This window comes from Danio rerio, chromosome 3, assembly GCF_049306965.1.
Source record: "Danio rerio strain Tuebingen ecotype United States chromosome 3, GRCz12tu, whole genome shotgun sequence".
Taxonomy (NCBI): Eukaryota; Metazoa; Chordata; class Actinopteri; order Cypriniformes; family Danionidae; genus Danio; species Danio rerio.
In genome coordinates, this window is record NC_133178.1 from 38,321,951 (window position 1) to 38,335,619 (window position 13,669).

The window sequence follows — 13,669 nt, forward strand, 5'->3', positions numbered from 1 at the left end:
TCGACCACAAGGTTCCTCCCGGCACTGAGAATACCAAAACCTGTTATTACATCCCCCCCCCCCCCCCCCCCAAAAAAAAAAAAAAAACAAACAAACAAACACACACAAGGGTACACACAAACACATGTTGGTCTCCTTATGGTCCAGTAATGTCCATTTATTTACCATTCAACTTTTCACTAACTTTATAATGGATTGGAAAATACGACTCTCCAAGGAAACCAAGCACTAAACAAGCCATCTACTTGACGTCATGATCTCCAAGAACAAGTAGTACAATTAAATCACTAAACTTTTAAAAAGTGACGTTGGCATGTCGAAAAGACGAAAACTGTAAGATGACCAAGGATCCAAAGTATAGCTGCAAAACTAGACATCAAAATACACATAAACTAATGAACAAACGGCAGAAATATACTTGCAAAATTAAAAATGTAAGCAATTTACATGACAACAGAGTACTACAATCAGAAAATGTTGCCACTTGGCTGTTCGAAAAGTTTTGCGAACTAGCAATAGTTTTGATAAAACGATCCTTCACTGAAAAAAATGTGTTGAATTTAAACAAACAAATTAAATTAATTTTTAACTTAATTTGTATGTTTTAATTCAGTCCATATGAATTGTTTACACCCTATTAACTTAAAAGATGTAGTAAATCCAACGGATCCTTTTAGCTTTTAGCTATCCGCCATTTTAAAACACGAAAGCTAGGCAGCAGAGGGAAGAAACCCAAAATCTTGATTAATTTAACATTTTAGCTTGATTACAATTAATGATCGATTGTTTTATTTATTTATTTATATATATTTTAGCCCTCTCTGTGCCGCCTACACTCATCAACGCTACCAAGCTGTCCAGAGTGGGGTCACATGACTCCACACGCAGTAGGGAAAGCAATTGAAAAAATTGACCTGTAAAAATTTGATCGATTATAGATTCTGAATGTCTATTTCAATTACATTTCGATTAATCACCCAGCCCTACTGTGGACTACAAACCTTCAGCTGTTGCCGTGATTTCACTTTTGTAAACATCACTTTAATATCATTCAGTTAAGCTTCTTTTTAAACAACTAAAAGCATATTGGGCACCAAACTAAATCACAATCTCTTTGAGAGTAATAAGATTGTCTTCAGTTCAAAGCACTAGGTAAACTCCGTGGGGGAGCTTCCCTGCTTCAGCCTATGTAACCCAATGAGAGATAAAACGATGCAAACCCTCAAGTTTTCTGAAGTTTTAAAAAGATCAATTTCCTGTTAGCATTTAAGCACTGTTAAGTGCTTTCTTAAACATCGCTGATTTGCCATAGTATTCACCAATGCTCAACAGAACTGGCTGTGATTGGCCATGAAGGTCATCAGTTCACCGCTCTTCAATGAGTGCAAACACAAATACAAGGACACTGGAGCGTTTTAAAGCCGCAAAGATCAGTCGATTGCTAACCCTCTTTGCACTTGGTAATTGTCAATGAATTGCAGTGAATTGATGACCTTCACGGCCAATTACAGTCATTTCTGTTGAGCACTGGTGAATACTATGATAAATTAGGTGTTGATGAATGCGCTCAACAGCGGTTAAAGGTTAGCGGGAAATGCACTTTTTTTTTCAGTACTGAAATTCAGTATCGTTACAAGTCTCATTTAGTGAAAGAATCAGTTCATTAACTTGAGTTTGATAAATGGCATCTAAAATGTGCAGCCTCGTTTTCACTTTTAAAATGGCAGCTGCGTGAAATCAGTCAATTGTATTAAAAAAAATCCACATTATAATTTGTTCTCAAAGGTTTGCGTCTTCAAGTGTTGTCATATGTTTTACTTTACAAATGTTGTCAGTTTCCCTTTAATTTCAGTTGAAAATGTGGTTGTGTAATCAGCCCACAAGACATTTGTTTTCACAGTATGTCATTTCCTGGTTGAAGTGTGTTTTCCTTTTGAATGCACCATTGGGGATTTTTCTTGCATTACCTATGATCAAATATATTTCTAAATGTTCATAAAAGTGTTTAAAAGAAAAAAGCAAAAATTAGACATTTGTATAACGAATACTATTCACTTGTGGTCTAAAAAAATTTACTTTATTAAAAAACTAAAATTATAGAGCTCAGCATAATTAAAAAGTAGATTTGTTTCTTCATGAAATTCAAGGTAGTTTCTGCAAAAACAAACCTTATAACTTATTTCTATTTTGCTTCAGATCAAAAGGTAAATGTTTTAAGGTTGAAACATTTCTGGAGAAGACAAACTTTTTCCTTTTTATCAAACCAGTTGTCCTAAAATGAGAATCATATACACATAGTGCTGTGACTAGAAATACACCCTGCTGACTTCTGCTCAGCATCCAACCCTCGTTCAGTTCAACAGTTGGGTTGAGGTCATACTTTATGACCAGCTGATGATGGGTTAACACTCACCCGACACATTTTTCTCTGGGGGTGACGCGTTGCAAGTGTTGATTCAGGGCAATTTGGTCATAAATCGGGGAAAACATTAAAAACCTAATGTAGACAATGACCTATGAATCTATACAGCTAAACGTCCTCAATATACCTCAATTGATGAGTGTTTTATAATGTCTCCAGTCCTCTCATTTGGCAGGCTTTGCTTACACACACACACATGCTCACAGACAGTCGCCAGAAACAATACGCTCCAAACAGCTGAGTGGGTGATCCTGCTGAAAAGTTGAGCGTAATTAATGTTGAGTGTTTAATCCCTGACACCCTGCCCTATGACTGCAACACACACACGACTGAGAAGAGCAGTGTGTATGTGTGTGTGTTTGTGCATGTGTGTGTGTGTATATAAACCTGTCTGTCAGCTCTTTTAGTTCCGCTGGAGCTCCGTTAAACTGGATTTTCCACTTGTACAGAAATGTTTGAATTCAGGAATAAAAAATAAATAGAACTGCAGGGGGAATATGAATGAACGCACTTGTATCCAGCAGGATGACTTTAATCTCGACATGATTTTAATATCAAACAGACAATGTTTTGGCATTTACGCATATTAGGAACCAGTACCGGGGAAAGTTACTTTTGAAAGTAATGCATTACAATATTGAGTTACTCCCTAAAAAAGTAACTAGTTGAAATACTTTGTTACATTTTATGGAAAGTAATGCATTAGACTTTACTGTTGAGTAACTTTTGAGATACTTTTTCAAACACTGTAAAACCCAAGAGTCAACTTTATCAAATTAAATAAGTGTAGTTAACTCAAAATTGACTGAAAGTTAATTCTACTCATTTGAAAAGAGTTTTGAACTCAGTGTTGAAGGTAATGAGTTAATTAAATACATCATTATTTCAGCTTAAATGGAGTTCACAGTACTCATATAGAATAGTTTTTTTAACTCAAATGGTTTGAGTTGCCTTAACTTATTGGGTTTTACAGTACTCAGTTGGTTTGAGTTCTCTTTATTTATTGGGTTTTACTGTGGTCAAACTGATGATTTACCTAAAATAGATTAAGTTTACAGTACTCATTAGGATTAGTTTTTGAACTTAAATGGTTTGTTGCTATCTGTTTCCTTAAATGGTTTGAGTTACCTTAACTTTTTGGGGTTTACAGTGTACCTGCCTGAGGCTTAATCTCTTTCAGAACTTGCAGGGTATTTTTTTTTCTTTTTTTTCTTAATAGAGAAGCTCTGCATTTAACGGCACACCGTATAACCTTCATTTTACTTAAAACAATCAGACTAATGTTACCTTTGAGAACAGGCTATCCATGCCATACATATTAATGAAAGTTGAAAGCAATGTGTTTCTTTTGTATTTTTGTCTTTTTAGTTCAGTAAAATCAATGTGCATTGAGACAATACCCTTTTCTTCAATGCATTCAGAAAAATGAGAATAATCCCATCACAGATATTTTAGGCTCTGCCATCTTGGTTTTTGTCTGTTTCCGCGGCGAACACATTCTCTTATTGAGTGTGTGATTCAGCATTATTGCACTACTTTTAATTCATTCATTCACTTTATTAATTAATTAATAAAACTTTATTAATCTGGGGTCGCCACAGGAGAATGAACCGCCAACTTATACAGCATATGTTTTACACTGCAGATGTTCTTCCAACTGCAACCCATCACTGGAAAACATCCAGACACACTTATACACACACATATACAAAGGACAATTTAGCTTACTCAATTCACCTATACCACATGTTTTTAGACTTGTGGGGGGAACCGGAGCACCTGGAGGAAACCCACACGAACATGGGAAAAACATCCACACAGAAACGCCAACTGACTCAGCCAAGGCTTGAACCAGCGACCTTCTTGCTGTGAGGCGAACGTGCTACCCAAGGTGACACTGTGCAGCCTGATGTTAATTCAGCAAATTCTAACTTTAAAACAAATTATTTAATCTAAAAGGTAACTCGAGTTACATTTTTTAAAAAGTAACTCAAATATTTGTCACAGTGTCCAGCAATCCAGCCTGTGCAGATCGCTGATATACACACGGATCGCTAACGGACAACAACTCCGCCATTTCAGTAACTAAAAGATCCAGTCAAGCACCACACACACTCACACCGGATCCTAATCCTGACAGATTGCATACAAACAGCCGGAGGATTGTCAAAAACTGATTACATGGACTATTTCAGCAGCACAGACACACACACTAGTTGCTGACTCTTGTTATCTGTTTCTGTGACATTACACTGTGTTTTCCTTACCGGGTTTGACCCTCAATTTGTTTGTTTTATTGTTCATTCCTGTCTGCTGGCTGCCTTCTGACCACTCGCCTGGTACTGTATTTTGACTATGAATCTGGATTTGCCTGTATGCATCTGTTTGCCCCTGTTGACCGTTGCTTGCCTGACCATTCTGCTAGATAAACCTGCGTTTGGATCTGCACCCTTGTTGTCAGCGGCACTTCATGTGAAAATATTATTACTTAAATTTTGTAATTAATGCATTACTTTACTCGTTACATAAAAAAAGTATTATTATTATTATGTAACTCGCGTTACTTGTAATACGTTACCCCAACACTGTTAGTATCCATATGATCACCAAACAGTATATTCTTGTTTACTCAGTGTACATCTTGAATTACTGTGATGCACTATTATTTTAAATAAACCCTCATTTTCTTGTATTTTATTACATTATAGTAATAATGTTGTTTTTGTCCTTTATGTTGTATTTAAACATTTATAAAATAGTTTTACATGGCTTTATAATTCAGTTTTGTTATACAGAACAAGGATTTGTTTTAAAAAATGGAAAATAATCTGTTTTATGGTTTTGAAAGGTTCTGTGAAGTGACGACAATATTGTGAAAACAATCACATAGATCCACAGATACAATGACAAAATAAAAGCCAGTATTTAGCATTTCACCTCGAAAAGCAAAGTAAAACTATGCCTGCAAAAATGTGTTCCCGTAGTCTGCTTTTGTTATTCCAGTTGTCGAGTATATGTGGAAATAAATAAGCTAATCATGTAATATGTATGCACATCATCACATTTTGTTGATAACAGTATCAGATAACTCTGAGTTGCACTATGATCAAAAGTTAGTGTTTTGCCAAAAACTGCCAAAATAGATAAAGTTTTCCCTTATTCAGCAGAAAAAGTTTAATGTAAACATTTTTTTAGCCATTCAACCTAAACCTAAACATTTAGTTCCCAATTAGGCATGGGCTTCTATGTAATTCTGACGGTATAATAACCTTGGATAAAAATATCACGGTATTGTGATGACATATTCTTTTTTAATTTCTGGGTAAAAAACTAAAACTTTCCCCTTTTGAACACAATGTATTTTATTTTGAGAAACATTTACAATATATTGGAACAGTAAACAGGCTAAATAATTTAAATGAATCATAGTCTTCTGCTGTCTTCATTCGCTATAAAAATACAGTTTTCTTAACATTTAAAACGGCGTATTTGGATATTTTTTTCTGCTGAATATACTGTTGTCCTAAAAAAAAAAAAAAAAAACGAAATAAAGGAATCTTACATATACCGGAGTAACGGTATAACAGATTTTTTTTTTTGCAGTTTTAAAAGCCTGACATTTTTTCAAATCGCGGTATACCCTAAAAACGGTTATCGTCCCATGCAACTTTTTAAATACTTTTTAAAAAAGTTTTGAATAACTTAAAATAAAACCTCTAAATTCATTTTCTTTTTACATTTCACAATAAATTTATTAGAATCAGCCAGTTTATATATTTATGTATTTATTTAAGGGGTATAATAAGTGGTTTAAGATTTGGTAAACTGTTAATGGTTAAACACACATGCTTTCACCTTTTGTGCCCCTGTGCTAGTCATCTAAACCCATGATGATCCAGCTGGATATTCCTAGCGCGAATGGCAAGTCACTTTGGGCTTTATGTGTAGACTGACAACTTACTTATCAGTGGCCATAATGACAAAGACATTTTAACTATTGTTATTTAAAGATTTAAGTTTGCTTAAGTTACATTCAATCCTTAGAGAGCTCTAAAGCATAAAGAACTGTTTGAAATTATATGGTGTTTCTTCTATAAATTCGAATGCTCTTTTGAAAGTATTATGTAGTGCTGATTGGTATAGCATTTACACTGTTCACACACAACCAACATAAAGATAATAAGCTAAACTGCATTGACATAGCTCAAATGACAACAGAAACAAGGTATGTCTAAGCATACTGTCAAATGCCAGGACACACCACAAACCAAGCAACCACCGTTCGTGAAATATAGCAGACAATCAGAGCGCGAGAACTGCCAATGAGAGCACGAGAACAAAACACGAAGTGACAAAACCAAGCAAACAACACAAGTCAAGAAGGAACACAAAGTAGCCATTATGTCACAGTTCTCAAATATTTGCTAATTAAATTGATTGTCAAATTATCATGTTCAACTCCTCTGTGGTGAGAAGTAATTAAAGTCAATTCAATTCATCTTTATTTCTATAGTGATTTTACAATGTAGATTGTCTCAAAGCAGCTTAACATAGAAGTACTAGTAAATTGAAACTGAGCCAGTCCAGTTTTCAGAATTCAGTTTTAGTTTAGTTCAGGTCAGTGTAGTTTACTGTGTAGTTTCACTGCTGAAAAGCTAAACACAGAAGAGCAAATCTATCAATCCGTCTCCTGGAAGCTCCGGAAGTATCCCGCAAATGCATAGAGACTCCCGGATGGCCGCAAATAAATGAAAATCTCACGGAAATCGCGCGTCTCCCGCCCGGTCCTTAAATACGTCTCACAGCCCTCTCCACCGCATTCCTCCCAGCTCTTCAGGTACGTCACACGCAACTCACCCCCACTGCTCTTCACGTATGTCGCGCACAACTCACTCCTACCGCTCTTCAGGTATGCTTCACGCACACATACCCCTACTCAGATACGTCGCTCACCCCCAAAACCAACCCCAAGCCTGCCATGCGCAGACTATGAAATGTCATTATTTTCAAGATGAATCAATAAAATAACGACCAATCAAAACTCAGCAGTCAATTATTTCAATGGCAAATATCTAAACATTATGATATCTGACTGAAATCATGCCAATGGACTAAATTTGAAGACAGTAACTATGTTTACATAAACACCAGGAATCAAATTATTTGCCTTAATATGAATAAGACAATAATAAGATTAAGGTGTTTACATGAGTTGCTTTTTAAATGTTCTTTTCATGTTCTCATTTTACATGATGTAGTACATAGTTCGATTAATGTCATTACATCACTATTCAATGCTAATGTCCTTCAGGGTTGTAAGCAACAACAGTCCATGTTCATCATGGCACTATATGTGATTTTGGGCATTTAATTGTTAATTTTTGCGACAAGTTCAACTGCAGTTGATTTCTTACATTGTGTGTGCGAAGGATTACTGTGAATGTAACTTAGTGGTACTCTATGCCATTATCATTTGTTTGTCTTTAAATGTCTGACAACTGCCATGTGTGCATTCTGTCGCAAAATGTAGAATAAAGTACTACAAAATCATGATAATTTGATTAAGGTGTTTACTGGTCTGTACTGCACTTCAATAATGCCACTAAATAGGAATACTCCACGTCTTAATTCGATTTCTGTTTTACATTACGACTTTAGTCAGATATAGGTAATCCAAAAAAATGCTGTATACATGATTGACACAATGTAGCACTACAGCAAGTGCTGTACGTTTACACACCAATTATAACACAGGAATATTTAGGAAGTAAAAATCCATCTATAAACTTTAGTTTCTGCCACTTTTTTGTTTGCCCTGGGTTACTGGTGTGACTTATACAAAGTAATGTGTATCCTTTAGAGTGTACCCTGACAAACATTCAGCAACCCTGCTTCTCCATTGCTTGTGTATTTTAACACAGTCCTGCAAAAGCACACCACCTGGCTACCTTCTGTTTCAGCCTAATAACCCTAAAGAAACACACAGCTGAACAATACTGAACAAGTACACTGAAGATTTAAGCAAATCTCAATCAACTCATTAGCTTCATTTATACACAGATAGGTCTAACTAAAACAACATGACTCCTAGATGGCATCAGCAGATTTGCCAGTTTCGAAATCCTGTGTTTTCCTTTATGTGATGCAAATGAACGGAAGAGTTCACCTCTGTCAGGAATTATGAGTCTTGCTCAAATATGGTGATGCACAGTTTGCTTTTTTAGGAGGACATGGAGCGGTTAATCCGACTGTAGGAGCCGTCCTGCCACACATATTTGAAAGCGGTTGACTTTGGTTTGGGTTAGAGCATGTCTGTCCGGCAGCTGTCTGTACAGTTTCTAAAATTCTGAAGAATATCAGGTCCCATCACTCCACACTACTCTATTTAGGAATATCTCTAACAAATATCATAAAATGTGTCATCACTACACACAAACAAGTCTCCTATACACAATATACCAAGGCATTCCCTCTCTATATCCTATAATCTTTGTGCTAGAAGCAAAACCAAACCAACCACACACACACACACACACACACACACACACAAGCATCTACAGTCACCCAGAGGGTCTTTATAACCCCTTATCAGGTGCCTTTACTTTCTAATTAGTGTATCCAACCTCCCAATCTCTGCGGTTTAAAGTCTCAGAAAAGATGTTAAGGATGAAAGACACAGTCAGAAATAACATTTTAAAGGCCAATATCTGTAATCTTATGAGGACTTTTGTCCAAACCTTTTTAAACACACTAAAACCAATATAAATGGTTAAATCTGATGAGCACAGAATGGAATATAATAAAATCTACCAACATTATCATGATCAGATATCAAAACAAACAAGCAAAATATTATGTTAGCAATATATATTAGTGAATTACTCTTCTTAAAGCCAGGTTAAATTTCTTCCCCATGAAGGTATTTATTGCGTCAATATGTTTAACAACAGAAGATGATATGTCATGTTTAAATCAGCTTACCCTGGAGGTCTGTGCGGGTCTTGACAGTGCTTTCCCAGCACTGATGCCATTTATGTTTGGAGAAGAGTCATTTTGGAGGTTGGAAATGTTAATTTGCTGTGTATCCCCGTGTAAAACCGCCACCCAGATACAGCGAGGCTCTGGAGAGCTGCAATCCACCCCGACTGCATCCTGAAAGCACCACTCCTTACCCCCTACATGCGGGCACACAACGGGCATCGCCAGTGGCACTTGACCTGCTGACCACATCACACATAAATGCACTTGGGAGTGTGCAAGGGCTCACAAAAGCACACGTCGCATTCACAAGCGAACCATTACGACCTTTCAATGTGAAAAAAAAAAAAAATTAAAGGCTACAAGTCAGGTTAAAGAGGTGTCCGTTCTCTCCCAAAGAGAGGAGAAAGTCCAGATGTGGCTTTCCTTGAACATGCCCAAATCTCGTCATATTTCCATGCTGGCAAATTTTCTTAAAGGATTCCCGGAGTCAAATTGCTAGATCCATATCACATCGGCAAGCTCTGCACCTCCCATGCTCACACACAAGTACACAGACGAGTGCTACGACTACAGAGGCATATCCAGAGATGAGAGCAATCCAGGATAGAGCCACATACCCCCGTCTGCCAGACCCTGAAATGTGTGTGTGTGTGTGTGTGTATGTGTGTGTGGGGAGCACGTGGCAGTGCTGGCAAAGAAGTAGATCCAGGGAAGCCGGCTGCTGCTGAATGGAAAAAAAAACTAAATCCAAGTTTTTTCGCATCAGTATTTCTCTCTTCCTCTCTTTCAATCTTTTTTTCCTTCAATTCCTTATACTTTCTAAACCATTTAGCTCCTCTTTCTTTCTCTCTCCCTGTCTCTACACTCTGTCATCTCCTGACAAACTCTGAACTCCAGCTCTCTGTCACTCTGAGTGGGCCGTCCCTCTTGCTTTTCTTTTGCTTGCTGTCTCCTTCTCTCCCTCTCTCTCTTTTCATTCATTCGTTATCTTTCTCTTTATCACTCCTTCCAGACTATATCTGTATGCAGCTCACCGGTTAGTAATCTGTTTGTAAGCTTTAAGACTATGTTTCAAATTTACCTAAAAAAAAGCACTTGCCAAATATGTTGTTTTTCACTTTCCAAAAACTGCTATAAATCTTAATGACTCACCCTGCACTGCACTGATTTCTGTCCAATCAGGTGCTCTCTAAATCATGAATGCCCCGCCCTCAAAATTACTTACCTAGCAAGCATTTTTTGTTTTTAAAATATGTCTAATAGATGTCTAAACATAGTCGTCTTGGCTAAAACAAGGCTAAATTTGGGCTGCCAGTGAAAATCTAATAGGTGCCAAAGAATAGTCCAAAACTAGACTAGTCATCAAATAAACAGAAATCAATGACTACATATAAAGTCTGTCTATTCGATGACTATAGACTAGTTTTGGGTTGTTCTTAGACATCTATTAGATTTTCACTGACAGCCCAAGTTTAGCCTTGTTTGAGCGAAGCTGTCTAGTTGTCTAATAAAGACAGAATTGTTTGCAGGGTACTTGTTAAAGCTTCTAAGCTCTTCAAAACTGAATTTCTGACGTCATGACCAATTAAACTCATTGAATGAAGTCTATTTTTTTGTTTCTTCAAAATAAAAGTGTTTTAAAAACTGTCAAGCAAAAAAAAAACAACAACAGAAATTGTTAACAAATGGCTAAAAAGCTTAGAAAGCTAAAACATCCTTTCACAATGTAATTAAACTTACTCAAACCTAAAACTATTATGCGATTTCATAAACCTTTCTTTTCTCTCCTTGCCATGTCTATCCCTCTGGCTCCTCTGTGTTTATCACCATCATCTCTATAGTCTCTCCCATCAGCCCCCATCACTGTCTTCCGCAAAAAAAAACAAAAAAAAGACACACAAAAAAAGCGCTTTTGCCCCTCAGAACTCTCAGATTTCTGTATTATCTAATCTTTCCATTTCAGTTTCATCTTTATTACTCAATCTTTTGTTCCATCAATAAAAGACACAAATCCATCAGGCAGAACTGAAAAAGTCCACGTAGCCCAACAACAACATGTCGCAGCTCTGCTGAACCTGAAGCCCTTGAGCGTCTCTGAAAGACCATTCGACTGAGTGTGTCTGTGCGAAACTGGAATCAGAGCAATGCGAAAACCCCCCCGCTCTCTAAAAGTCCCCTTAGAGAAAGAGCTAAAATAATGGCTCCGCTATAGCAAACACAATAGAAGTTTAAAAAAAGACCCCAAAAAAACTGTATATACTTGTTCGAGCGCACAGACAGACACACAAAAAAATGGAAGAATGACCACTATGAGAAAGAAAAGCCAAAAGTCTGAGAGAAAACCCCAGAATGGCAGACAAAAACACAGGGTGCCAGAAAGCTCACTGCAGCTGCTCTCTGAGGCCAGACTAAAACAGCTGCTATAAAACAACACGGGACATCCACAGTAACATATATCAGCTCACGTACTAACACACACACAGACTATGGTATTTGGGTTTATGAGGACTCTCCTTAGGATAAATGTATATCATTCCGTAAAAACACACTTATTTTATCATCTTTCCTCACCCCTAATCCTAAACTCTCACCCCAGGAAACCTATGGCAAATTTTTAAATGTCAAAAGACCATGTTAAGTACTATATTTAAGTGTGGCTCAGTGGTTAACACTGTCACCTCACAGCAAGAAGATCACTTGTTCGAGTCCCGGCTGATTCGGTTGGCATTTCTGTGTGCATTTTCTCTCCATGTTTGTGTATGTTTCCTCAGGGTGCTTTTTGAATGAGTGTGTATGGATGTTTCCCAGTACTGGGTTGCAGCTGGAAGGGCATACTTGTGTAAAACATATGCTGGGTAAGTTGATGGTTCATTCCGCTGTGGCAACCCTGATGAATAAAGGGAATAAGCCAAAGGAAAATGAATGAATGAATGAATGAATTACAGAGACGTGTCCTCATAAACCCCCTCACCATTGTAATTCCTAGGTCATACTAGGGGTTGTCAAAAGTATCGGCTTCGTTACCAATCAGCACTTATTGTACAAATTTGATAAGTTGATTTCTGAAGTCAATAAGTTGACAACCCTAGGTCATGCCCATATCATTATACAAATTTGTGTCCTTGTAAACCTCCAAAACCAGCACACACACTCTAACACACACATACACACACACGCAGAAAATCTCACCCAACAGGCAGGTCTGTAGTGTGTGTGAGAGAGAGAGAGAGAGAGGCAGGCAGATGGCCATCGATGAGATATTTCCCTCTCATTCAACTCCTCTAAATACACACACACAAATACACACCTGAGATCCGTTACAAATGAGGATAGACTGGTTTCACCTGCTGCACTGTTAGACATGTACCGGCACGATATGTACACAAAACACAAAACACAACACATGCAGTTTATCACCCCCGGGAGAAGGCGTCATGAATAGGTTGAAGCTTAAGTCAGATCACCGTGAATCACAAATATGCCTCATATTTTAGATTCAGCCGCACAAAAGACAGATACGATTGTGTTATTATAGAGGAGTATGTTGCTTTAACAGTGCAAACACACATACACACACGTGCATAAGGTGTGTTAAATATTGGGCATGAGCTTTAACAAATAAATGTGAATGTCAAGACTTCCTTCCTGTAGAATAATGTGAAGCTCATCCACCTCCTCCATAAGGCGAAAATGCCATCTCGATCTCGAAAATTCAGTACATCTCTAATATTAACACATTTCTAGATTACCATAAAATCCCATAAAACTACCCTAAAAATCAGAAGGTCCATTTTGACCATATTTGGATCAGTCGTGAACATTAATAAACTCCACTCTGGCCTGCAGCTCAACACGACAGCATGTCATTTCTGTCTCTACAAAGTCGCGCGGTTACACATTTCTACTCTCTGAAGTACTCTCTCTCGCGCACACTATCTGTTGTATGGGAATGAGACTGCACGCCACATCTGACAGGACCGAAGACGCATGTGCGCTCCCGTATATTATGCATTGCCTACAGCAGGGGTGTCCACACTCGGTCCTAGAGGGCTGGTGTCCTGGAGAGTTTAGCTCCAACCCTAATCAAACACACCTGAATAAGCTAATCAGGCTCTTAGTAGGTATACTAGAAAGTTCCAGGCAGGTATGTTGAAGCAAGTTGGAGCTAAAGTCAGCGAGACACCGGCCCTCCAGGACCAACTTTTGGACACCCCTGGCCGACAGTAACAACAACACAGGTAAATGATGCGTGGGGGCGTAATGCAC

The 13,669-nt window shown here is 37.6% G+C and overlaps 1 protein-coding gene across 12 annotated transcripts in view; it reads right to left on the reverse strand.

Moving 5' to 3' along the window:
- The window catches only part of arhgap23a (Rho GTPase activating protein 23a), a 142,060-nt gene that overhangs the window by 63,765 nt on the left and 64,626 nt on the right, over positions 1-13,669 (reverse strand). For 4 of the 12 annotated variants that reach the window (XM_005164174.6, XM_073944902.1, XM_003198148.7 and 1 more), the window contains exon 1: positions 9,404-10,291. The exons of the other annotated variants lie outside the window; for them this stretch is intronic. In XM_005164174.6, the coding sequence (XP_005164231.1) occupies positions 9,404-9,652 (249 nt within the window). In that variant the 5' untranslated portion in view covers positions 9,653-10,291. Of the gene's footprint in view, positions 1-9,403; positions 10,292-13,669 lie in introns of those variants that run through there. 12 annotated transcript variants of the gene reach the window in all.